We start from the raw sequence: 27,268 nt of genomic DNA on the forward strand, positions 1-27,268 counted from the left end.
GACGCGTACGCGCACACGTCACGCTCCCCCCCCCCCCCCCCAAGGCCGCGGGGGCCTCCTCCGGCCCGCTCGGCCCCCGCGCTGCCCCGGCTCCGGGCCGACCGGCGGGGCCCGGCTGCACCCCCGCGGCTCTCCCCACCCGCGGGATCCCCTCTCCCCTGCCCGCGTTGCCCTTGCTGCCGACGTGACCGGTCGCGGCCACCGTTTGGTGCCAGCTCGTCGGCTGCCGCGCTGCGGGAGGGGACGCTTTGCCCCAGCTCCTCCGGGAAAACCGCCGCCCTCGGCGCCCGCCCGCAGCTCTTCGCGCCGAGGCCCTCCTTGCTGGGCTCCGCTCGGGTTGCCCCACGTCGGGGTCGGTGAAGCGGATCGTGGCCCCTGCCAGAGGGTCTTTCTGCTGCGGGCTTTCAGGGCTCTCCTCCTGCGTCTTGCGACAGAGGTTGCACCTGGACGCCGAGGCCAGGACACCGCTTCCAGACCTTCCCTGTTGTGATGGTTAAAATCCCATCCGTGTTCCTTCTACCCTGAGGACTTGTTAGCAAGGAGAAGCCACACGCAGGTTACAAGAAACACCTGCCTCTCGCCCTACAGCCGCCCACGAGGGTATCTCACAGTTACTGACCCAGTATTTGCTGCAGGGAGCCCGTTTCACGCGACAGGAGCTCGGCCATCGCAGCCGGCAGCGCCGGGTGCACGGCCTCTCTCCCAGCCTCCTCACGGAGGGGGCCGAGTAAAGGCTGCGCCGGGCTGGGAGCAGCCCTTAGGAAGCCCCCGTGTGCTGCACCTCGGCCAGGCTCCCCTGCTCGACTTCGGGCAAGTTGCTTAGTATCTCATTTTCCCATTTCTCTGAAATTCCTCATCTCCTGGGGCTGCCGTGAGCATAGATCATCGAGACCTAAAGGGCTGAGGTATTGGAGAAAGGCTTTGGATGCGGTGGGGGTGAGAGAGGAAATAAACCGCTCTGCTGAGAGCCGAATTTGGAACGTGCATGAGAGCAGAGCCTGGCCTCAATGAACACCACAGCTAAAAATAAAAGATCGAGCAGGTCTCATTTCAGTGAGTGCTAACCACTTCCAGACAGAGGAGACGAGGGCCTTCAGGAGGGAACCATGACCACCTCACAGAGACAGCTTTGTAATCCCCAGACTCAGGGGAGTTCGCTGGAAAAGCTACACGTGCAGTTCACTCGTGCTTGCAACTTATCTTTGCAGCTATGCTGATCCACATGCTGTTCTGGAGGTTTGCATCTAGAATACTTGCACGCAGTGGGGTTTGTGTGGTGCTGGATGTTATGGATTAGGTGCAACAAACCCAGCGCGAGCCTCTGCATCACTCCGGCACCCTTCTGCTGGGACCGCATTTCCACCTGGAACCAACCCCAGCCCCTCCTCGAGATTACCTGTGCTGTGGCCGAAACCAAAATGACTTCTGAGCCCATTTCAAGCACTTCCCTCCTACTGCTGCATTCATTGCTACCTCCAGCTGACCCCACAGTGCTCCGGAGCATTGCTCTGCCACGACACTGTACCTGAGCTCTTGCATCTGCTGTGAAACACCTGAGTTCTCCTCCTACCTCACCTCGCACTGCGTCACCCCCTCCCTGCCTTGGGTGCGCTTTGACGGCTCAGCCATGCAGCGTGTTCCTGCAGGGAAGGCTTGGGGACTGCAGGGGATCCGGTACAGGTCCTCCCCTCTGTTCAGGCTCATTTTGACTGGCCGGCAGTTGGCACCGACTGGCTTCAATCGCTGCCCTGGCAGTGTGCTGGGGGTGGCAGAGATCACCCGCTCCCCATTTTAACTTCCTGGCCGTGGAGAGGAAGCGCAGGGAAGGACAGATGGCCCCCAAACAGCAACCTGCGTGCTCTGCCGTGCCTCCCCAGCTCCATAGCAGCTGCTAGATCTTCACTGCACTGAGAAAACCACGGACCCTAGTTTGCCTGTAAGCCATTAACTGCTTTCACTTACTGCTGTATGCTTCTGCCGACTTGAAGGAATGTTACGCTGCTACGGCTGCAGACGTGTACTGCTTCTGGCTTCCGACAGTGACCGATGGGGTTTCTGTCCCCAGCTTTTTGGCACCTGCTGCACCCCCGGCAGGAGGGCTCCTCTTCCTCAGCCCACTGCTGTGGTCAGACCCGCAACCCTTCGCTCTAATCCATCCAGGTGGAAGACCAGAGCAGGGAGCGCTTACATGAGTGCTGCAGGCTGATCTCTGGCTTGGTGGGACAGTGATGAGCAACCGAGAAGGTGAACCTCAGCTGGTGCGTCTACAGCAAGAAGAAACACGCTCACAGCCTGCTGTGGTAGCAGCATTGGTAAAAGTCAGGATAGCCAGCAGGAGAGAGTGGAACATGGTGGACAGGCAAAGAAGGGAAGAGCAAAGAATCAAGTTTTTCAGATTTAAGCACCTTCTTCCCCTCCAGAATTCAGTAAGGGGGAAGGTCCTAGCCACCCCCTCTGGTGATAAAGATCCTGCACCACTCACCAGTGCATTCTTGCCTTATAAATTCTCATGTTTCTAGGATGCTGTTTCTTATTGCCAGTACCTCCCCCATCAAAACACAGGCAAGGACGTGAAAAATCAGATGCCTGTCCACTCTTCAGAGATGCTGAATTTCCTATCAACACTCAAAGGAGACTGGAGTGAAGCCCTGCCAAGATTGTAGGGACTGTACATCAAGCCCAGCCCCTCCTCCTGTTTGCTTCATGTTCCTTAGCTTTGCACTTCCCTTCTTTCCCTGATAATATACCTACTCTTACCTAAAATGATTGCTCCAGCAAGCTGGGATTATCAGATCTAAATCTATCCCTTGCTCCGTGCTTTCAACATACTTCAGGTTGTACTTAAAAGTATTCTGGCATTTGCTTCCCATCAGTTTTTTTTTTTTCCCACTCTTCCCCAGGAATGGGAAACCCAAGTGAGCTGCAGCCCAAGCGCCACACCACCTCTCTGTTCTCCAAACAGGACTTGGCTTATCCAAATCCGGAAGCGGTGCCAACGTTTTTAAAATGGACGCTACTTAAGGTATTAGTGAGATTGAGTGCAGTTATCTTAACCTTGGGTGTCAGGCTTCGCTGATCCTAGCGGGCACCAGCCAAGTGGAACCATCCTTCAATCCAAGCAGTTTTACCAGCTTTTATTAGAAACACCAGCACATTTCAAGTTTCCTCTTTTTTGATCACAAATATAGTATTTTTCCTCTTTTTAAGTACACAGCATGAGACACAGCATCAGGGCTTTCCATCTTTTTTTTTTTTTTTTTTTTTTTTTTTTTTTTTTTTACAGCAATTTCTTTTGGACAAGCTTTGGGTTAGTGTTCACTGACCTCAGCCCAGCCCCAAATTTTGACATCTTGAATTGCTGAAGACAATTGCGTGGGCAGATGAATCCAATGGTGGTGAAAAAGGTACAACAGTTAAAAGTTTGCAAGAAAAGTTTAAGCAGAAACCCTCTACAGTTAAAAAGAATGAAGTAGCGCGGCAGCGCACTACTATTTTCACAGTACGGGGATAGAAGTTGAGATAAATTGTTTGCTCTTCTCCCCCCATCCTCCCCCAACACTGTTTTCCTATAAAAACGTAAGGCTGGAGGAAGCACTAACTTAACGTGAAAAGCCAAGTGTGCCCAGTGCTCCCTGCTGGAGTGGCAGCGGCTGCCAGGCAGGATACCTTGCTGGGTTTGCTGCAAATCCCATGCCAGTCGCACGTAATCGAGAAGCCTCAAGGTCTGAGTGATGGTGTTTTAGGCTAGTTGTGGTTTTAAGCTCACACCTACACTGGGAAAGTTTCCCTGGACTTTTTAACTCCAAGAAAGCAATTCCTTGCGGGGAGGAGGGGCAAGTATCCCAGAACATGAGGGCATGGTGACAGGATATTAAAGGGAACATGTACATGATTTGTTATTTTTTATTCCACAGAAAACCCTCAAATCTAGACTCAGAGTTAACAGCAGAAAAATAGTGTTAAAGTCAATAGGTTCATATTTTACTGTAGACTAAATAAATTAGCCTAGAATTAACTCAATACTCTCTATTTTCCTTTCATTGGTGATCCTTCTCTAAATTAATGCAGTTTTTAAAAAGCAACGGCTATTAATAATTTATTCCAGTTAACCCTTATGGATGAACACCTGCAAATATTCCATGTATGGGAAACATTCCCCTCTCCTCTCCCTCCCCGAAAAGGAAACAATCACTAAAGGGTGTTGTAAAACAGACATGCTACCTACAATACTCCATGTATCGTGCCACTCCTATCGATGCCTCTGGCTGCTCTGTGTAATGAGTGAATAGTCATAGCTATGTCTTACAAAGAACATGATCAAAAAATATATAAATAAATAAAAACCTTAAACATTCTTACATGGATTTTAAAGAACAGAATACATGTTAAAAACTTCAGTAATTTATATCAATTTTAAGCAATACTTTATATACAATGGAAAAAAGACATGCATAGTCCAAATACAATGTTGAAAACAGCATTTTCATAACAAAAAACCCAAACACTAAGTGTTAATACCATGTACATGAATTCAAGAAGGACCACCCTTTTTGTCTGTTGCACACAGTTTATTTAACAATATGATATTATAAGTAAGAAATGAGTTTGTTTTTTTTACCATTCTATACAGTGATTGAATCTTCTTGGATTTTCTTATTTATAGTAATTATAGCGCTTGCATGATTTACACTAGAATTGCTTTTCCTCATTTCAAGTTTCACACAGAAGAAAGAAAGAAAAGAATGCTTCTTCTCTATTCAAATCAGCACGGTCTAAGAGTGATCATCCCTATTTTCATCTAAAACCAGTTTTATCAGAGAAACAAAGCAACAATTTCTACATCTGCAAGACAAGGATTTTGGCATTGGCCAATGTGTGTTTTTGTGTGCAAGAGTCAATTCCTATCTTTCCAGGGGTAATACTTCAAATGCCTGCAGAGTTCACTATAGAAAAAAAAAATCTTCCCGCAACGTGTCAAAGTTACCGGGATACATTACAATGTTGCATTATTTCAGGAAACAGTTTCTGAATATTATTTTTTCTTCTTTTAAACGCAAATGTTTAAAGTCTTGAAAATACAAATAAAAAATATGAATATAATGAACTTGTTTTCCCCATTAAAAAAAAGGTATGAGTCAACAGCAACAAAAAAATAAAAACCAAAAAAACCCACAAAAGAGACCAGATATTTTAACCGCCTGGCTTTAACAAAAAAATATATTCTTTGTATTGTTTTTTTTTTTTTTTTTTTAAACAGCAATTCATTCTTCCACATGTAGGAAGCAGCAGTTCCATCTAGGATTCAAAACAACCCAGATGTCTGAATTTTCAGTACAAAATGTCCAAGAACACGAAAGGAAGAAAAAAAAAAAAAAAGTGATGCTCCCATAATGCTACAAACCCTCCACAAATTTTTCTAATGTGTCCCCAGTGGTATCACCGACCAGAGACAATTCGTTAGACAACGCACTCCTGTTCGGGGTGTTTAGTTGTGGAAGCATTGCACTCTGTTCTGGGTTGCCCAAGTGTCCCTGATCCATGGAGCTAGCCATAGTAACTGCGAGTCCTGGGTGGGGGGAACCAGTCTGGGGAGAGACGTGGTGAGGTGATGGTTGGGGCTGTATCCTGGGTGACGGGCTGGAATGTGGTGGCTGGGACTGGGGACGGGGAGACTGAACGGGTGCTGGGGACCGCACCTGGTTGCTGAGGGAGGTGGCGATCTGCTGGCCAGGGAGATGAGATGCCTGCGGTTGTCCTGAGAGCATGTGCTGCTGTGGGCTCATGGGGTTAGGCTGGCCGGGGGACCCTATCTGCTGCTTCATCTGCTGCTGTTGCAGGATCCGCTGCTGCAGTGCTTGCTGGATGTTGGGAGTGCCGTCTGCCCCCATGCCGGGCTGGCCCATCTGGTTCAGCTGTCCCATCTGAGCCATCTGTCCCATGGACCCCCCCTGTATCGATATATGCTGTTGCATCCGCTGCTGCTGCATGGCTTGAGGGTAACCTCCTGGTCCTTGAGGCTGCTGGAACTGGTTATGTCCTGCCATCCCTCCTGCCATGCCAGCCCCTCCTTGCTGCTGCTGCTGTTGCTGCTGCTGCTGCAGTAATTGCCGCCTCAGTATTTCTCTGTACTGCGGACTCATGTTTGCCATGCTAGGGTTGTGGCCGGGGTTCATAATGTTTATCGCTTGTCCCTGGGGATTCATAGCTCCTATCCCTTGCTGCTGGGGAGGAACGCTCGGTCTCTGCACTCCTGCTTGCATCGCGTTCATGTTCTGCAATCCTGCTTGAGCGTGCATGCCTGGCTGTTGCATGCCAGTCTGCGGCTGCTGCATCCCAGGCTGGGGCTGTATGCCTGCTTGCGGCTGCATCCCAGGCTGGTTAGCCACATATTTGGCTGTTCTTTGCTTTATAAAAGCTGCCATAAGCTGAGGGTTGGATTTAAGGATATTAAGAACCTGCTGTTGCTGTTGCGGAGAGCTTGGTGATTTCAAGGTCCTCAGTAAGTCCTGAAGTGCATTCGGGGGGATGCTCCGTGGCGGCTGCTGCACGCCTGGCATCCTTGGCCCAGCCACTGCTTGTGGCGTCGCCATTGGCATAACCGGTCTCGCCATTCCTGGCTGCATTGGTTGCTGCTGCGGCATTGGAGGTGACTGCCACTGTCCAGGTTGCATGTTGGACATCACTGGACCACTTACAGGGTTGGGCCGGGGTACATTCATGCTGACTTGCTGCATCTGGTTCACTGAACCCACTGTCGGGTTTACTAGTCCTGGGCGACCAGGAGGCAAACCATTGTTAATGTTGTTGACCCTGTAGAGCTGCTGCTGCTGCTGGGCAGCTTCTCTCTCGATCTGCCGAGCCGCTTCCACTGCGGCTGGTGGAGGCTGAGCCGGAGGTGGAGGTGCGGAAACCGGGTTTGTGGGTTTTCCTGTTGAAACAGTAGTAGGGGGCTGAGTTCTCGACACACTGGGAAAGCCAGCCGGTGACATACTTACAGGGGAAGGCTGGGGCTGGGGAGGAGGCTGCGGTGTTTGTGGTGTACTTGGCTGCTGTGTAGGGGTACCAGGCGTTGCTGAGGTAGGAGAAGGCAAACTTTGCTGAGGCACGTTTCGGGTGTTCATGGTAGCCATCCTTCTGCGCATGAGCTGAGCCTGCTGCAGGCGATGCTGGATCTGCTGCTGTCGAAGTTTGTGTTTGATATTGAGACAGAATGGCACAGGGCATTTGTTCTCTTGGCAGTGTTTGGCATGGTAGCAGCAAAGAGCTATGAGCTGTTTGCACACTGGACAGCCACCGTTGGTCTTGCGCTTGCAACCCTTGGTGTGCTGGACAACCCGTTTCATCTTCTGGCAGGATGGCAATGAGCAGTTTGCATTGCGGCACTGACAGGCATGGACAAGGGACTGAATGCAGCGCTGGATGCTCAGTCGTCGCGACTCCTGGGGGCTCTTTGACTGTTGCTCTCCTTGGCTGTTGCTCTCATCATCCAGACCCAGGCCCCACTTAACCATCTTGTGGTCATGGCTCTTAGTGTTGTAGCAGTTAATGCAGAGGTCATAGTCCTGAAAGCAAAGAAAACCCGGAGTTCAGTTGTCTACAGAGCACTAACCATACCAGCAAAAGAGCAGAAGAGCAAAAGAAGTGCTAGGTGAGCAACATGAGCCTGGTGTGGAAACACACCTTGGGTTTCAGTGGGTACAAACACAAAGAACGAAAGCAGGACAACAGCCATGTGCTGCGAGCAGCTGCCAGTTTCAATTTACACCTGTTACACCAAGGTAGAGAAGCAGCTGCATAGCCTACAGAGACAGTGGGAGTGGACCTTTAGGGCAGGGAGTGCTGGGCAGCTGAGGGCAGAAGCCACATCAGCTGGCTCTGCAAAGTGAGCCTGCAATCACAAGTCTTGACTACGGTAACAATGCAAATAGGGGCTGTAATTGTGTCTTCATTTTATTACATGAAAAAGTCCAGCAGGAATTGGATTTTTTTATTTTTTTCCCCTTTTGATGACAGGAACTGTTTACTTTTCTGTGATGTCTACTGATGTACCTGTAAAAGGAGGGCTGAAACCTCCAACCAGTAAGACGAACCTACTGTCACTGCCTAAAAAATAGGGTTTGGCTCTCCATTTAGCTATTCTTAGTGCAATTACTGACTAATAATGACTACCCTGAAAGATATATATATTTTTTTAATCTCTAAAACGACCCTCAAATCAAGTGCAAGTTTCATGCTAAGACGGACACTTTTCTGAAAACATGCTCACGCACCCACATTTTCACTGCTCTGTCCTTTTTTTGCTGGAGGAAGGGCACTCCCTTATACCCAGAAGAAACCTAAAGGCCATACCTCCTTCCACCACTTAACTCCCCTAGTGTGTATGATCCATTTCCTGCAGTCTTGCCTCAAGAAGCCCTTTTCAATGCTTTCCTCAGAGGGATTAATTAAGACTCTTCGACCGCAAACCTGGCAATAACTTGCAGTGTAAGAACTAGGCTGCACTTATTCAGATTTTTTTTTTTATTTAGCTACAGCCAGAGGTCATCACAAGCCCTCTAGAGGCTACCTTCTCCTCAAGTCCACCCGTATAACTCCATGCATAATTGTACTCTAACATAGTTCAGCGGAAGCAATCTGTGCTGTAAAAGGACTAGTCATTAAAAGCATTGAGCCAGGTTAAGAAGCAATTATTTGGTCTGATCTGAAGGGCAGGTAACCACTAATGCTGGGCCAAAGAGACAATGAAGAGTTGCGGCAGCCTCTTCACCCAGCTTTGTGGCAGCCTGCTGCGCTCCTTACAACATGAAGTACCACATACAAAGCAGCACAAAAGCTACCTTGCAGAAAGGTACGCTAACTTCTCTCGTGGACATCCACTTAATGTGGATGAGCTAAGGCCCTGCAGATTCAGACTAGCCTGATGCAGTCACACCCTATGACCCAGTCCTAAACTTCTTTAAAATTAAGTTAAAACTTGTCTATGCAGAGGAACCATAGTGGAACAAATGACGCAGCAGTAGCCATTCCAGAGCACCAGTGCTTTCCATGTCGAGAAACTAAAGGCACTTGTTCTAGAAGAGGTACCCCACTGTGGTCGTTACCTTCCCTTAAGGCTTAGCAGCCCTTTTATCAGGATAGGCTTAATTAGGAAGAACTTTGGGCAATACAAATAAAAAAAAAAAATCAAGCTCAGCTATAGGGCAAGAGAGAGCAGAAGTCTCTGGTGATATACACCTACCTCACAGACAGTGCAATGCCACCTTGTTTCCACATGATGTTTGCACTCATTGCACGTATAGACAAAGCGATCCTGCCCTTGAGTATGTAGTTCTACCAGCATGCAGAGCGTAGACCACTTGGATCGGCGTAGTGAGGAGAACTCCCAGTGCTTATCTCTGGCTAAGGTGAGGAAGGCATCTCGCCCATCCATCAAATCACAGCTAAGTAATGGATCAGGGTCCACAATGGGAGGCAGAGTGTTAATTACAGGCCCAGCATGTAAATGAATCACAAAAAAGACCTGCAGATAAATGGGGGGGGGGGAGGAAATAATCAATGAGGTTAGATAATCTTGCAGGAAAAAGCTCATGTTCTGTTGCAGTAATGGTATGCTACAAATGTTATCTAATTAACTTAGTTTAGACTAATCTCTTCCAATATGTTGCTACACAACAGAAGAATTCTAGTGCAATCACAAGCTTTACTCCTCCTGATTTTTCAGTTCTGAATACCATCACGCCTGGATTTAGAGGAATAAAATCTTCTCTTCATGCAGCGTATTTTGACAGTACCTCTTTATGCTTCTCCATAGTGGCATACAGCTTCTGAGACAGATCATTGGACACATTTGGCATGCTGGGTTTCTTCTTGTTAGCTCTGCTGATGCTACTCTTATTCTTGTTGGTTTTTTTGTTGTTCTTTTTCTTAGCATTTTTGCTATCGCCCTGGCTTCCCTGCAATAAATACATAGGAAAGATGTTACATTTTATAGAGCTCTCTCCTGTTCACTGTAGCTGAAAGTGAAACACTTCTGCTGTCAATAATAGAACTTTGTTCCAATGCCTGCAAATCGGCCATACTGTGTTAAATATATCCTATCTTCCAGGAAAAATCAAAAGCCAAACTGGCAAACAAATTCAAATGTTGTTTAAAAATAGATTTTTAAAGTATGCATATACATTAAATAATTTTTATCTTACATTTTTTTTTTTTCCTTCTCAAACTGTACTTCAGCTTCCACTGCTTGCTTTACAAGATCTTACAGATATACATCTTACAGATGATAAAACGAGCTACAAATAAAAAAAAAAATTCCAGAAGTGCAGTATTTTCCTTTGTTGTGCATTTGGGGTTTCACCTACTTGCTTGAGCTCTGATTTAGTGTTTGTTTGTTTGTTTTTATTGAACAAATTTAGGGCTAGTACACAGATAAGAAATGCAGGATTTGAAACTAACAAAATACATTATTCTCCATCCTGAAGACTTATGGCTGCATATACAACTCCAAAAAAAAAAAAAAAAAAAAACCAAAACCAAAATCCCCAAAACCTTCACTTGTGTCTAAGTTACAACAACATAGACCACAGTGACCATATACTGAATACTAGATGTAAGTAAAGAGAGTAAAAAATAGCAGATGATGCTATTTAGATGACCTGTGAAAACAGAAATAACTTTTAGACTTCTCATGTCCTTGAAAAATAAAAACCCAAGCTCTCAGCAGGGAGCTTGCCACTCAGTAAAAATTCCCTCTCTAACTGCTAGAATGTTGGTTATCATAATATTAAAGATAAGCTACTGAAATACTCTGAGAGATATATATATATATATATATGTACACACATGCAAGAAAGTTTTATGAACACTATGTACAAGCAAACACAGGGTTTAGCCACAAGCCCATTTATTCAAAGAAAACAAAAATATTTCAACTGAAGAAAGCAATTCTAAATATAGACTGTTGCCATCCCTCCATTCCATTAATTAGGCTTAGGTAGGAACATCCTGTCCCATCTTGGGTTTTCTGTAACTAATTTTACTGACTTTTTGACCAAACCTGTTTGGAAATTAAAATTATTCTATTTTATGGGAAACCAGACAGAGCTTTAAGTGATTTGAAGGTATTCAGAAATGAGCTATTGTATGTTCCCACCTTGACTTCTTTTCCCCCAAATTTCTACCACCCTGATAGAATTAGGGCATGTTCTCCTTTGCCTATGCATTCTAGAGCATCAACATAGATTTAAAAATGTAAACACCAAAAAGAAGAATAGATTAAAACTTAGCTAACAGCATAAATCTGTTTTCTTTCTACTCCACCTTCAGCAAGTTTATATTTGGTCAATTGTACAGCGCTATTCCAAAATGTTTTAAGAGGTTGTAAGATTGTTTTTGTACTACTTCCTTTTGATAGCATTTAACATACTCAGCCAGTTTTGCCACAGATGCCGACGGCACAGTTACTCAGTGAGCCTTGTCCCTTCAGAACCTTTTTCAAGAACTTCTGAATATTTACCACCTCTTTAGACTCTCTTTAACTGATACTCACAGCATGTGTTGTCTTTTAAGAAGCCTTCTCTCCACATATACGAAGTTTAGGACAAAGAATTTAAGAACAGATAGATTCTGGACAGTCTCAATAGAAGGCAAACTGCAAAGATCCATCAAGCGCTTCTACACGTGGAGATCCCCATTGCTGGGCATAGTTTCCTCCATAAGTGACAAGTTTAGGTGACTGCTCTGGATAAGTTCTCATGCTTTTAATTTCACTCCTTTTTCTAAGCCAAGTGGCAAAGACCACACTGTTACATTTTTTGTTGCATTCTTGCATGACATCTTCAGCAACGTGGATGCAGATTTTGTTCCCCTGCTACCCCAAGCAACATCAATGGCATTAAGTGGGGACATAAGGATGTTAACAGTCAAGGCTGCATCTTCTCACTTTAGGCAGACAGCTTGTGTGAGCTTCACAGTTAGCTGTTCTGGGCTTTTAAAAACACCTTTTTTTCCCCTCTTAGATGTAGAGGTTTACACTGGTGTTTTCACTGGAAGGGTGTGCTATGATTTACTGAAAGTGATACTGTTAGCAAAGGAGGACTGCAACTTAAATTCCAAGCCTTGTCTTTCAGTTACTTTCATACTGCTATGTTTGTTGAAATACTTCAACATTAAAAGTTACATTCAGAAGGAACAAGGTGAAAACTATTAACTTTATGGTTCCATAAAAAACGTAGCAACAAACTATGTTAGCTTTGATGGAGGTGCTAAGGTTTAACAGAAAGAACTTTCTGACATAATGAAATTGATGGATTAAGGTCTGTAACTCCACATCAATCACACATAATACATACTGTATGCAAATTGTCACAGCATCTAAGCTGAATGCAGTTTTTTCCCCAGTTAAAGCTTTTGGTTTCATCTCAATCTGCTAGACTTCAGATTTTCCTACTACATTTATTTTCAAAACACCTTGCTGCAAATCACAAGTAAAAGGGACAGTATAGAAGTGCTAAGACCATTTGGTTACAGATACAATCAACACAAATAAAAAACGAATAATGAAATTCTGGCCAGGACCCTGAAAAATTACGTTGCTGCATTTTTTCGTTTGTTTTTTATACACAAAGAGAGAATGCTGGTGAAGGAACACCACCATCAGGATCGACATTTCACACTAACGCAAAGCTTGCAATAAATACCTTTAAATTTCAGCCCCCTACTGTCGCAAACGACTACAAGTACCTTTGCTTAAATAATAGCAAAATTTAATTCAGCTTTGAAAAATAGAGCATCTTTCAAAATGCAAATACTGAAGGTGATCTGCAAAGGTGTGAACCAGAAGCTCAGCCAAATGACTGCAAGCAAATGTAGCAGTCATAACGCAATCCAAAAGTAGCTTAACACATTTCTCTGAGAACAGAGATGCTGAACTGACATAACTGACTTTTGATTCTGTTAGAAAAATAAAACCAAACCAAGCCATCAGTGTATTTGTTATGCAAGAAAAAAAACCCCAGAAATGTAGTTAAAGGGAGTCCTGATTTAACGTCTGATGTGAATGACCTTCTTTTCTAGTTTACTGGATGTGAACTCTCTAATTTCTTAAAGCATTAACTCTCAGCTTTGTGAGCCAGAAGCAGATATAGCATATAAAGTTAACTCACCTCTGTTGTTTCACTAGCTGCAGTACTTTCTTCCTTTTTTCTTTCCTCCTCCTCCTGCTCCAACTCCTTAATGCTTTCTTCTAGCACATTGGGCCAGAAATCACCTTCAAAGTAAGGCAGCTCCTTGGCACTTGTCAGCCTGTCCTCAGTTGCTTGTTTGAAGATGTCCTGTTAAGAGTATCACACAATACCAAGAATAAATAAATGAAGACCCCTTAAGAGAGGGAAGAGAACCAGAGGCATGATCCAGTGCTACACTGAACAGCTGTGCCTCACTTACAGCCCATGGCCCACTCCTGGCAGCCCTCCTTTTCTGGGTGCAGCTCAAAAACTGGACTGGCAATATAGGCAACAGCCCACTCCCTGTTTCGTCTTAGAAAGACAGCTGCTGAAGCTCTCCTGAACCTCCATCATGCAATTGGTGCATGTTCCTGACATGATGGGAGACTAAGATACCCCTGGAAAGTGTAACAAACCCCTCCCTGGTAACTATGCCAATTAAAAATGAAGCCTACACCACTTAGTTTTTCCTGCACTGCTCCTGGACAAGAGCAGGAACTGTTCTAGTGACAGCAAGTGCATCTCATTCAGTCCTTTCCCTTATAAATTCGAAAGCATGTAAGCACTTCAATGCACCATCATAGGTGCAATAAGCCCGACAGCTCCAGGAAGAATCGCTGAATGCACCGGCCAACTATTACACACAGGAATATAAAGTCTGGGTGTGGTAGGGGGCCTGTGCGCAGCCTGTGTCCTTCACTGACCACTGACTGAAGCTCTGTGGACCACCTGCCCCGAAAGACTAAGGACCACTGAGAGGAACCAGTATTCTCAAAAGGAACAGGTACTCTATACAGTTGTTCTGGAGGTAGTTTTTTAAGTGCACTGGGTTTAGCAAGCACATACAAGACTAGCCCATTTTCTTCTTCGGATTCATTTCAAGATCACCTTATTAGGAGACACACAGATTTTCTAGCTCTTTGCTACGCCAGAGCAGATGACAAGGCTTGCTATACACTGTTCTATTCCACACATTTAGTAACTGTCACTTGCAATCAAAACATCATTTTTTTCCAGCTCTGTCACTACCATTAAGAAATTATTGTAAATTTTAGCATGTAAGGAGTGGCAAATGCTACCTTTGCCATCTTTAACTTATTTCCTTGGGTACATGTGTGATATTCTCCAATTATGAAAATCATCCTTTTTCTCTTCAAGTGAAGAAGCTGTTTCATAAGTAGTTTTTTTTGATTTCACATTAGTAGGGTCCAGTATTCCACCTGATCCTCCAGAATCACCAGAAGCAAGCAACTTCTATAAACCTTAACACGCTACATTCTTCCTTGCCTAGAAGATTGCAGTGAAAGCCAAGTACACAAAGGCAGGCTCTTGCACACTCCTCTTAATGCAGAAACCAAACCTAAGGAAGTTTTAGTCTCAAAGGCAGAATCTCTGGAAAAATCTAAGAAAACGAAGACACTAGCCGAGAATAAAAACCCTTGTACAACACTACCACAGTTTCATGCGTTATGAAACAGTATTAGCTACCTTCAAATGAAAAGCCCATAAAAATTCATTCAGGAAGAAAACAGTAGCAAACCTTGTAGTCATGAATGATTCTCTCAGCAAATGCCTTGTCCAGCATCTTCTTATACCATTCTTGCAAACGTTTGGGTTTGGGTATTTTCTGATCAGGTGGATGGCAATGAAAAATATAGTCATCTCCTTCACTTGGGGGACAGGCCCAGATGTGTCCTGTCACATACCTGTGTTTCACACACAAGAAAAAAAGTCTTAACCATTTTGACTACCATCTTAAAATTAACTGAGATAAACTGGGATATAAGTTCAGACCTCTGGCTTCTTTTTTTCTTTATTTTTTCTTTGTAACAAAGATGCTGAGGCAATAACCTCTGTTTATACAAGAGATGAGAAAAGGCCCAGGATATAATAACGAAGCTTAAACATCAAGTGAATCTCTGATAAAAAGAATGATATGCTGTCAGTTTAAGAACTCTAACAACAGAAAAAGCACCTTAGGGATAAAATCCAAATTTCTCTCTCCACTGCAGAAAAGGCATGTGTTCCACATACCTCAGAGAGGGCAGGAGAGAGACACTATCCCAAGTGAAAAGCTACTTGGCAACCTGGATTTAAAAAAAAGCTAAGAAAAAAGATTTCTTTCTTTACAAAGATCTCGCTTACCCAAGTTTCTTCACATACTCCAAATATCCAATGAGGATTTCATGATAAACTGCAGTTCGGAGACAACGGGGGCGGAAGAAATGAATACTATCTAGATACGATATGTACACACGCCTATAGAAATGAGAGAAGAATGACAGAAAATCATGAATGGCTAAACGTCCGTTTTGTCTACTGAGAACTTTTATACTAGATACATATACAGCCATACTGAACAAAAAAATGAATTATGACATTTTAATGGCTATTTAAGCATCTTAACATGGTATAAACCGTTCTCAAAAGCAAAAGATGGGTAGCATTTTTTTTAGACAGCAAGACCATCCATCGAGAGGCAAAATTAAATACAGAATACAAAAAATTGTAACATTTTTGTTGTGATACTTGTTTTCCCCTTCAAAGCAATCTACAGTTATACAAAATCTGACTTATTTGTGCCACAGAATTGAAACATATCTCCCAGTCTTCTGTATTTGAGACTAATTGTCCAGTAAATGTAGCAAGGTGTTTTCTGTGCATGCACCACCAGTACAGAAATGAAAGAGTACCTTGTATTTGGAGGGGGGCAATCCGAGCCATACTCCTGTACATGCATGCCAAAGAAGCACACATCTACGCCGTCTATCTCCTCAAAAGCAAACAGAGCTTTGGTACGGTAAGGGAAAGATTCTGACATCTCACCAGAATCCACAAATCTGAAGGAAAGGGTGGTAGGAATATGAAAAAAAAACAAAAAACAAACCAACAAAAAGCCAGTTATTAAACCAGTGTCCTACCAGAATGAGGGAATTCTTTTCAATCTTATTTTTAACTCATTAGAAACATTTATGCAGAAGTTAAACAGGGTTTGATCAGAGCTGTATTAGAACAGGGAGTCCTGTTACTATTAAAACTCATGGAAAACATTTTCCATATAGTTAACATACAACTGAACAGGCAAGCATTGGATACAAGAGCATCCTCAGAAACCACAAGCCTTTAAATATGTTGTAGAGTAGAAAACCTGATGCATTATGATGAAGTGATGTCACATAAACACTGTCTTTATGAATTAAAGCCAAAATACTTTATAGGATAAAAATTTTAAGCTTTTCATTCATGATGAAGCAAATTAAAAATAACTTCTGAAAGCTAAAGTATTTATAAAAACACAACAAAATGAAGGAACAGTAAGGAACAGAATCTCAGCAACTGTTCTGAACTAAACTATGAATTCTATAATGCTAACCAAAACGTGGTCAGACTCTCTCTCAAGATTTAGTAATACAAAGTCATAATATTCTAACCAAACCCAGGATGGCCCTGCTACCCCCCCAAACAGTCAAATACAATGGTCACCTCCTCTGAGTTCATTTGCTGCATACTGCTTTTTTTACCTTTCATTATCTTACTCATACCTAAATTTCAAAAATGTGCAAAGGGATTAAGGTGCAAATTGGCACAGTTTTGCAGTATTTATGCAGGGAGACTTCAAAATTTAAAAAAAAAAAAAAAAAAAAAAAATCAAGATCTCATTTACTGTAATTAATAGAACTAACCTGGATTTCATTCCTGGTTTAACTTCTACTGTCTTATCTGAACTTGCTACTACTCTGACAAAGACCTCTCCAGCTTCAGGATGATTCTGTCGCCGCAAAAATTTGTTTACTCTATCTTCCAAATGGTTTCCTAAACGCGTAGTCTGTAGCCCTAGAAATGAAGAGGGACAACACGACAACGGAAACATTAATACTGGAGAAATCGCTGTTAAGTTCAGGGTGTTACCATGCTTGTAAGGTCTTTCAGCTTGCTTCTCTGTATAGAAGTAGGCTTTTTTCCCTTTGTTTTACCTCCATGTGAAGATTTGGTGGTTTCACTTATGCAGCCAAAATTAAAAAAGCAAAACCATCCATGTTTTTACCCAAGCCTTAAGTGGTCATACCCTATCGTGGAAGCTAAAACCACTGTAGTGGGAAAATTACTCAGTAAGTGAACTAACAAAGAAGGCTTTACATCGCATTTTTAAATTTGCAGGCTTATTTTATGAACACTGCAAATGTTTTCTCCTAACAAAAACACTATCTGGCTGTTTGACAGAGATTACATCACTTTATAGATCTGGCTCAATGCCACACCTTTTCAAGCAAAGCAAAGCAAATCAACAGAAATGAAAAGCCTTTTGACTTCAATGGAGATTTCATTGCTTTTTCTTTTCTTTTCTTTTCAAGAGAGCTTTTAGATTGAACAGTTACAGTAATCTCTGCATAAAGCTTAAATAGTTCTTGCACAGCGATAGAGGTCTTTAAAAGTTCAAGTCCACGTATTGTCCAGATCCCATCTCTCAGTCTCTACATTTACTATTAGTTTTTGTGGGGATAGCTGTTTTTGTAGTATTACAGGATGTGATGGTTTTCAAATAAATCCACCACAAATTACAGAAATTAAGATGAAGATTTTGGTTTAAATTAAGAAAACAGAAGTAGCACACTGTTTTGACTTGAAGATTTATGACTACTTCTCTTATCCTGCTGTACTTATTTTATCAACTAGTATTTCTACTTCATTTTTATGGTCAATCTGCTATCTTTTCCAAAGTGGAAAAAAGATGGTGCAATCTACAGATGTTCATTTTACTAAAATGCATTTAATTTGCTTTTAACATTGCTTCATTTTTCAGTTGTTATTTGGCTACTGATACAAGGCTGTTGGTTCTTCTTCCTGACTACTGAGCTTGCATACAGAACGTTGCAGTGAAGCATCTATGCTAAATATTATTTTAAGCTCCAATACTGGGGAAAAAAGCCACATATACTCAAAGGAAGATCTCACTTTAAGGGACTTATATACTTAAGATTTTATTTTACAATCAGTCTATAGAAATTGCCAAACATGGCAATCTTGTTTTATATCTTTTAGTCTGTCCCCTTGTCCAGTGAGATTCTGTGGTTATAACTAGCACAACACGCCTAAATATCATTTACCTGGGAGCCAATAATTAAATTTAAACACACATTAAAGTAAAAATACACTATGCCCTTTACCAATTCCAATACACTGTCCTTTCCCAGTGCTTCCCAGCCCAATACAATATATTGGGCTTTCCAATATAAATGCAATAGAAGGGGGTTGATTTTAAAGGAAATTCAAAGAATTTTAAGGAAAATTCAGAAATACTTTCTGAAGAAATTGTTTCATTTTGTTGATTTCTCCGAAGCCAAACAGAAAAAAAAGAAATGGCTCCATTTCAGCAAATGAGTTCGTACATTTTTAGAAAGCCATTTTAGTTAACTCTACTGTCTTCTTGTGTTTTCATTTTATCATCTTTCCAATGCTAAGCAACCAAAGGATATCTGCTTCCTTCCTTATGTTGCAATACATTAAGACTTGAAAAACAAACAAAAAAAAGACAAGATAAGAAGATGAAAAAATAGGCAGCATTAAGATTACATGCATCATAAGGAAATGATCTAAAAGCCACATATTTTGATCTATTACAATGTGCAAATTCTTTTAGAACGCAACCGGATTTTGGTTCTTGGACACCTCTAATGTATGTACTTCCAATAAAAGCTCAGGTCTCAATGAAAACTGCAGTGCAAACTTGAAAAAAGGCATCCAAACCAGTAAAAATACAGCAGGCTTTCAGGCTGCTTGAGTACAGAAGTTTTGTTGCAGTAGCAATGGCCAGACATTTGTTACTGGATGAGTAATCGGACAGATAGGAAGAAAGTCAGACTTCTGGCTTACTGTGACTTTTTGTCAGGAAACTACTTTGGGTGATTTATTTGTCAGGATATCTTTTGTCTTTGAACATCTCTGCATCAGCTACTGGCTAAGTAATATTTGTAGATTTTCTTAGTACGAAAAATACTTCAAAAGTTAGGAATTTCACAGCATAATCCAGCTGTACACTGCTTTATAGGTTATATTTGGCATGCTATCAGTCAGCTTTATGCAACTTACTTGCAATGTGGTTAAGATAACCAATTTTACTTGATATACATTAGGAACATGAATGTTACTATAACAGCTGAGCAATAGTTTGTAGCTGAGGGATGTGCTATCTTGATTATTAGCGTTGTGCCAGCATGCTTGAGAGAGCACAGAAATATTGATGGCAATTCAGTAAGTAAAGGTTTTTATGGGGAGGGAAGGGGAGAGGAAACTTGTTAACATTTCAAACTTTCATTGCTAATGTTTGTTTTTAGGTCAGCAGTAAGACCAACATTTTGACAACAAGAGTAGGCTTTCGTTCCCTGTTCTTGTGCTTCCCCTAGAGCACTACTAAAGGAAACTGATCTCAAGACCTGAGCCCACCAGCGGATTACAGCTGGCAGCAGGACTCAAATCATCATGGGAAAAAAAAACCCAAGATGGCCAAACAGCAGGGAAAGGAGAAGGAAAAGGAGAAGGAAAAGGAGATCAATGGAAAGGAAAAAGCACCATTATTTCCCTATCCAGATCCCCAAAGAACAGAATGGTTATCTTGAACCAAATGGCTGGTTACTCAAACTTTAAGCAATGTCACAGAACTGCAGACATCCAAGGAATCGCATACTTATTTAAGCTAATTTACATCAATATATGCTGTAAAGACAGCATATAATAGAAGAGACATCTATTTAAAATGGTTATCTAAAACTATATTTTTATTTCATTGTTTTATTAATGTTCTCTTACAATCTTAATCTGTCTTTAGTAAGACTAATTTTAATCTTTTTTAACAATACTATCTTGCAAGTGTCAAGTTACTCTAGAGACCGTTTTGATTACTGTAACCTAATATGTCTCATACAGCATTATCATCTCCAAACTATCTCCCTTCAAATCTCTTATGCAATCAACCACATGCAAAGTTATCAAGAAGTTACATTTAATGCAAAACCTCTCCTTTATTACAATTTGGAAGATTCAGGCTTGCAAAGTCACAGTACGACAAGGTAACGCCCAGAATCTCCAAGGACCAAAGAACAACAAGGGAGGAATCAGGTGTACCTGCAAGTTCTAGTTGTTCAAGTGTCTGAATCACCCTCTTGGTTTCTACACTCACTTTAGTTTTCTACTTTATGCCACTGACACTGCATTTCCAATGCTAGGCCCTACTCTTCCCCCTCACAAACACTTACGGGTAAAAGTTATCAAATTATGTTCCCTCCCTGATGCTAAATGCATGCAAAGAATGCCTGTGTAAGGATGACTAAGGAGACCGAGACAACTTGACCTGGCAGCTTTTGGCACTCTGTTTAGTGCACATTTCAACAAGATTCTGACAATGCTTATTTCCAAGAAAATCTAGACATGTAGTACAATTGGTTACTTATTCCAGCAGACAGTTCTTATACCACAGTCCACTCTAGAAGCAAGAGAAGCTCTTCAAATACATTAGTACTTGGCACTACCACAGTACACCTGAAATGCAGTACAACTTGTTACTACATGTTATTGGAAGGGCACAGAGGTGACAATAATTTACTAGTTTCAACACTACATGGAAACATGTCTAAATATAGCCAGTAAAGTGCATCCAGCCTGATGGTTCTCCTGTCCTGTCCCCCCCTCTTTTCTTTTTTTTTTTTAATCTTAGAAAAATAAGGACATAGATGCCAAACACCTCAAGCAGCATTAAGACTGACCACAAACACATAAAGAGCAGGTCTTTAAAATGTTGATTAAAATTCTGACAGCTACTAAAGCCTTGGGCTACACTACTCCCCATTTTGCAAATGTTCCTGTACTATCTATCATGACAACAGAAAGTCTCAATCAAAAAGCTAACAGGGGTGGCAGGGAGAAGATGAAAGTTGAAGATAAAAACCAGAAATATCAAACTCACTTTTAGCACTGAATTTGTTTTCTTTGCGTGTTCTACCAGTTTTCTTCAGACAATTATCACAGACAAACCTATTGAGAAAAAAAATTGCCAAAAACTTAGCATAAACCCATTACTGGCTAGCTTAAGCCCAATGTTTGAACCCATAATGTAAATGTCAGAGTACAATATATTTTTCTCTGGATTTGAACAGCTTGTATCTCTCAATTTTTGAGGGACTTAAAGCCTTTATGAGCTGATTTAATTCTGCCAAGCAGTTACACCTGCATTTGTGTGCTGTAGTATACAAACTTACCTCCAACCAGCTTCCGTTTAGTAGTTAGAAAGAAACCACAGAAACCTGCATATATGAACAAGTTGGTTTCATGCACATTTTCATCTGAATATACTGAAATGAGACCCCAAAGACGAAAAGAAGTATTTTATTCTGAAAGGCTTTGTCCTTTTGTATTCAGTTGTTAAAGGGCAGGGACTGCATATTAAAGAGCAAAGGCAGAAAGTCTTAATTATATAAACTACATTGGTCTTACTGTACGAGGGGTAAAAACCTAACAAACATCTTACCCTGAAGGCCAAATAATATCATAATGTAATACACAAATCTGGTGCATCTTCCGACCACACTCTTTGCAGTCAACAAACCTGAGAAGAAAAAACAGCAGCCAGTCACTTTTGTTGTTAGGCAAGTAATTTTCCAGAATTCAGCAAGAAAGGACTTTCCAACCCTCTGCTAAGAACTGAATCAACTTCGGCAGGCCCAATTTATGTGTTAGTTTAAAAAAAACTACTCATTAGAATAGCTTCTGATATACATCTATTAATCTCACGTGCAAATAAGATATATACGTACTAGTTTAAAAATGTGAAATGAGCTTTCAAGCACAACTTTTTCCAGATCTTTTTTATCCTCTTCTAAGCAGAGTTCTGAGTTTTCCCAGCTTCAACGAATTCTGCTCAACAGTACCTCTATGGATTTAATTTTCAACTGTTGCAACAACCACAAGCTGACTAAATGGTTGCTCAACTTACTGTAAATGTAAAAACTAGTAATTCGTGAATCACTGTGCCAAGAAAACATGTATTAGCTTGTCTTTGCCTGCATGGGTCTGCTGTAGTTTTTGTTGTTTGTTTTTTGTTTTGTTTTGTTTTTTCAAAATAGTACGTCAAAATTCTTTTTTTGGATGGGAAAACTGTTAGAAGTTTTCCCAGTCAGGACTGCAACACTGGTTGTGAAGCCAAATGCAGAGGTGTACCTCAGAAGTCTACCTTTAAAGGTCTAGGGGAGGAGCTCTATTTAGTATTTGCAAAGATGAGAAAAGGAATCAAAATGTATTACATATCAAACTGCCAGAGAACAAAGGAGCAGTAAGGTGAAGTCTTGTTTCAGTTAGTTAAGGACAGCAGGAAAAGCAGCACAGTGCTACTAAAGAAATGTTCAGCTTGGCTTTTGCTGAACTTCCCAAGGGTAATAAACCGAAGGAAGGAGGATGGCTCTTTCAAGTGGGCTAAGCACTTGGGTGAAGAGAAAAACGTGTTTTACAAGCCTAGCTAAACCAGAAGAGGAAAATGCAGAACTCCCCCACAGGTACTCAGGGCTTGATGTGAAAGGCTCTGCAGGACAGAGGGCTATTTTCAGCCAGTTGCACAGCGCCTTGCAGAATACACCTAAGGAATTACCCAAATAAACAGAACTAGAAACTGCCATTAGAACAGGCTCACTTTTTCCTCTTGGATATCAAAGGTAGACATCAAGTTTGCATGTTGTGCTACGAACTCTAGATAAAGATTCTGCAGCATGTTTGGGCAGAGGTGGAGATAAAAGGAAGACTTCTTTATTCACTGCCTAGTTTCTGAAGTGCTGGTTAAAGGACAAGTGAAAGTGATACGATTATCTCAAGAAAAACAACAGCCTGGTACTTACGGCTCTGGATCTAGTGTATCATTTTTCTTCTTTTCAAACTGATCCTTAGAGATGGTTCTAGAGACAAAGAGTTAATATGAAAACTCAGTAGTACCTTTATATCAGAGGCTGAGACAGTATTATGCTTTTCTGAATTGCAGCAAATGAGCAAACCTCAAGTCAGAAGAAAGCATATCAGTATTTATTTTCTATTCAGAGAAAGCAATTCAGTTTATTTTATTTTAAGCTACAGAAAATATTTTTCCCATTTCACTTTCTGTGTAAATTAAAAGCAAAATAAGAGATACCCAAGCATACACATAAATTTAAAATCATAAAGAACAAGGGAAGCTATCATCAGTAAAGCAACCACCTTCCAAAACAGCTTGTATTCCTCAAATCTTAGAGCACCTTATTTTCTGGTCAGGTTAAAGACAAGCCCTTGGTTTCATACGCAAAAGCTGTACTTCAAAAGGTGAGACATCAGAGTTAGCTGAAGTCTTTCATTTGAAAAGGTAATGAATTAATGACATTTATTGACACAGCTTCCACCCCCCTCACCCCCACCGCTCCAATCACATTATCTAGTGTCTGCCACCCTCTGCGCCAGTCTACGGGCAGCTCTTGACTAGCCCAACCGGACACAAGCGACATTGTTGGGCAGGCTAATAGGCCCAACACAGTAACAACTGTTAATCATCTGTTACTGTAAAGTCTCCTATTAGTAATGAAGTAGGCATTTCCCCATGAACACCACCACCGGCCACAGGGTTTTACTATCAAATCAGGACTACACATCACCCCTCCCGTCTAAAAAGGCAGCGTGCAGAAGAAAGGAAGCGACTTACGTTTGAGGCTGGGAAGGGTCATCACCCAGGGTGACATTCTCCCCCTGGATTTCAGTGAAACACTTCTCACAGAAGTGATACCTGTCAGCAAGAAGGCCATATTTGGGTGAACTGGTCCAGCACAACATACAGCCACCCAAGCACGGAGCCACCAACCAGAGCAGGGCAGATCACCACGACGAAAGGGGGGGCGTTGTTGGTTGATTGATGGGTCAGTGTGGACAATGAGGAGGAACAGAGGGAGGGGAGGGCAGGATTAGAGAACAGGGGAGGGAACAAACAGCACAGACGTAAGAGGTAAGACGCAAACACCAAGACAACACAGAGCAGAAAGCCAAGGCAAAGCACAGATTAGCATTCGGTCTCATTTTATACATTACTAACAAGTCGTCGGGCGTCAAATTCAAAATTTGAGGAGGATTCATGAAGTAGCTACCAAGCGCTACGTTTGTATAGACTTCAAATTTAAGAATTTGGATTTGATTTGCATTACTTAGGAAAAAATGCTCTTTGATTCCAGGCTTGCGACTGATTGAGTTTCCTTTGGGTAAAAAAAATAGCCTGTTAAAAAGCTTTAAGAACACATTTATTACAGATTTAAGTAATTAGAAAACATGGTGAAAGCGTTTACTGATTGTCAGTAAAAACTCTAAAAGCAGAAACACTTGGTATTGAAAAAAAATCTACAAAAATATGAAATTCAAAAGTTAGTTGACTATAAGATTAAATGTGACCAATTGCTCAGCTCATATAATTTAATATAAATGAAACCAAATCCATACTCTAGACAAACATTTAACAGAAATGCAATTATGGGTCAGAGTTTCCAGCCATTTATCTATATAAGTACAATATATGTATATATGTGAACAACATTAAATATTGTACATACATACAATATATTTATCAGGTACATTAAAAATGCGGAATTAAGCTTTACAAATTGAATATGAGACTAGGTACAATTTTTGGTCACTAGACCAAGAGCCAATCCAAGTTATACTCAGCAAAACCAATACTGCAGTTTAACAAACCAAGCTGAGTAAATTGGAATACAACTCTATGAAAATACAATCTGCATTTGAAAAAAAATAAAATCAAAGTTACACAGATTTTTTTTTTTTTTGGTGGGTTTTTTTGTTTGTTTGTTTCAGATGAACTGGAACCAAAGTTGTCAGGGTCATTAAAAAATAAAAAGAGGCTAAATGTTTGGAAAGGATATGAATTCACACATGAACAAAGGTAACAAAGAGAGGCCACAGCTGTAAAATGCAGGAAGGCCACAAAGGATCATCAAAATAAAGGATCAAGAGTGAGAAAGTATAAGCAGCAACGGCAGCACAGTAAAACGCAGTTTTAGTACTCAAACACTAGAACCATACAAATGGTAAGTATAAAAGGCATCAAACAAGACTCAATGTTACAATGAACCAACAACTTAAGGGATGGAGATTAATAAATATGGCAGCTTGCCCCTTCAAACATGTACTCATACACTTAAACTACTGTAATCCAGGTGACAGATCTCCAAGGCTGTGCTTTCCTGGAGACAACCAAAAACATTTATAGGCACTTATTGCAACGTATGGATCAGAATTTCCTCCTGCAACACACACTGGCCATCGCATCACCACTACATGTTTTCTAAATACTTGTGAAACACAGTGCAAGCAAGCAGGAGCGGGTCCTTCAACAGCGCCCGATGAATCGGGGAAAGATGTTCTGTGGAGCAATCTGCATCCTCCCCAGGCTGGAGCCAGGTCCATGTTACCATAGCATAATTTACAAGAGCCTGAAAACTTCTGCAAAGTCTGCCAGCTGGCTCAGGCTTCAAGAGCTACTCTGCTAGCCAAGAACCACTTAAATGCAGCAGCACACTGAATACTCCCCTCTACCGTGGGATTGACACAGGAGAAAGGTGTATTTTATTCTAGCTAATATAGCCCATACTGAGATATCCACATAATCCATCTTACCAGCAGGGCAGCTGCAACTTTGATAGCAACCATGTGAGCTAAAATGCCATGCTCTCTGCCTGGAGGGCTGCTTGCCAGCCTACCACAAGTTAAACTGCAAGTGACTTCTCTTCTCCTGGGTCAGCTCAACTAGGATTAAAGACATCACCCTCCCAAGGAAAACCAAGGCTTTTGGAGCTGATAATGTAACAGAACAAGACCAGGAGGAAAAAAAAAAAAAAAAAGTATTCCATTAATTTTTATCATTGGGAGTGATAAATATATCATGGTTATTACAGAGCAGTATTACAAGAGAATTTCAGGAGCAGATACTGACACTGCACATCTCATTTACACTGACTTAACTTGCCCCTCACCCCATACCCCTAAATTGATACAGCATCATCTAATAATTTAAAAAAAAAACCCCACCAAACATAACAGGTTCAGAATTTTATATCCTTTTACACACTGTTCATGTCCTTTTTTTCTATAATGTGCTTCTTTAAATTTTTCTTCAATTAACAAAATCCGCTAAGTATTTTCCTTACTAACAAGGATGCTCATTTTAAGAGTCAGATTGGGAAGGACTGAAACACAGGAGTGTGTAGCCAGAAAAATCCATGGTCAAGGCTCCTATTAATACTTTGCTACATTTAAACAATTCAAGAAAAGGTTAATTCTGATCCATTTTTAGAATAATTTATGGGCTCTCAAAGCACTCGTGAAACTGAGCAATGAGGCTGCCTTTGATACTGGATTTAAGTTACACTGCAGAAATCTAACTAGCTCCACCAGCACAGATATTTCACCCTCTGCTCACGCTGTGGCTGCAGGAAGCTCAGTCTCACAGGGATGAGTGCTTTGGTTCAGCAGTGTGTTAAGCATGTGCTCCAGTGATCCACAGATTCGAAGGGGAGCACAGGATTTTACATGCTGCAGAACTGAAGCCTAACACTAGCAAGAGTCAAGCCTTAATTCATGATATTAAAATGAGGAAATAAAAATTGAAATACAGTGAAAATGAATCACCTAAAGATCATGAATATTTGTCCATAAAATAACAAAGGTGAAACAATAGCTATAACTTATTATGAATATGGACCCTCAGAAACAGAGATTTGCTTGTAATTCACTGATTTTTGCATGTCACTACAAATATTCAACAAAACCCATAGAAAGCATACAATATTCTAGTTATAACAGTCATAGAAAATCCAAAGAATGTACTTATCGCAACACATCAAAAATGAAAAGCTTTTCAAATGCAGACTGTTCAGGTGACTTATTCCCATTTATCAAAGAGTAAAACTATGGTTCAATACCGAAGTCCAGAAAATGCTCAATCTCTGCATTAACAGGTAAATTTCCAACTGTAATTAAGTGCA

General features: G+C 41.6%; 1 protein-coding gene across 7 annotated transcripts in view; it reads right to left on the reverse strand.

The window, feature by feature from the left end:
- Positions 1 to 3,119: 3,119 nt before the first annotated feature.
- Positions 3,120 to 27,268, reverse strand: part of LOC115335526 (CREB binding protein) — a 99,075-nt gene continuing 74,926 nt past the window's right edge. For 5 of the 7 annotated variants that reach the window (XM_041120392.1, XM_041120390.1, XM_041120389.1 and 2 more), the window contains 12 exons: positions 23,926 to 24,036; positions 23,099 to 23,155; positions 21,742 to 21,819; positions 21,181 to 21,248; positions 16,907 to 17,057; positions 15,917 to 16,063; positions 15,369 to 15,482; positions 14,764 to 14,929; positions 13,164 to 13,331; positions 9,792 to 9,953; positions 9,239 to 9,520; positions 3,120 to 7,562 (listed from right to left, as the gene is read on the reverse strand). In XM_041120392.1, the coding sequence (XP_040976326.1) occupies positions 5,394 to 7,562; positions 9,239 to 9,520; positions 9,792 to 9,953; positions 13,164 to 13,331; positions 14,764 to 14,929; positions 15,369 to 15,482; positions 15,917 to 16,063; positions 16,907 to 17,057; positions 21,181 to 21,248; positions 21,742 to 21,819; positions 23,099 to 23,155; positions 23,926 to 24,036 (3,673 nt within the window). In that variant the 3' untranslated portion in view covers positions 3,120 to 5,393. The remainder of the gene's footprint in view (positions 7,563 to 9,238; positions 9,521 to 9,791; positions 9,954 to 13,163; positions 13,332 to 14,763; positions 14,930 to 15,368; positions 15,483 to 15,916; positions 16,064 to 16,906; positions 17,058 to 21,180; positions 21,249 to 21,741; positions 21,820 to 23,098; positions 23,156 to 23,925; positions 24,037 to 27,268) is intronic. The other 2 variants (XM_041120391.1, XM_030001278.2) reach the window with 1 other exon arrangement.

This window comes from Aquila chrysaetos, chromosome 25, assembly GCF_900496995.4.
Source record: "Aquila chrysaetos chrysaetos chromosome 25, bAquChr1.4, whole genome shotgun sequence".
Lineage (NCBI taxonomy): Eukaryota > Metazoa > Chordata > Aves > Accipitriformes > Accipitridae > Aquila > Aquila chrysaetos.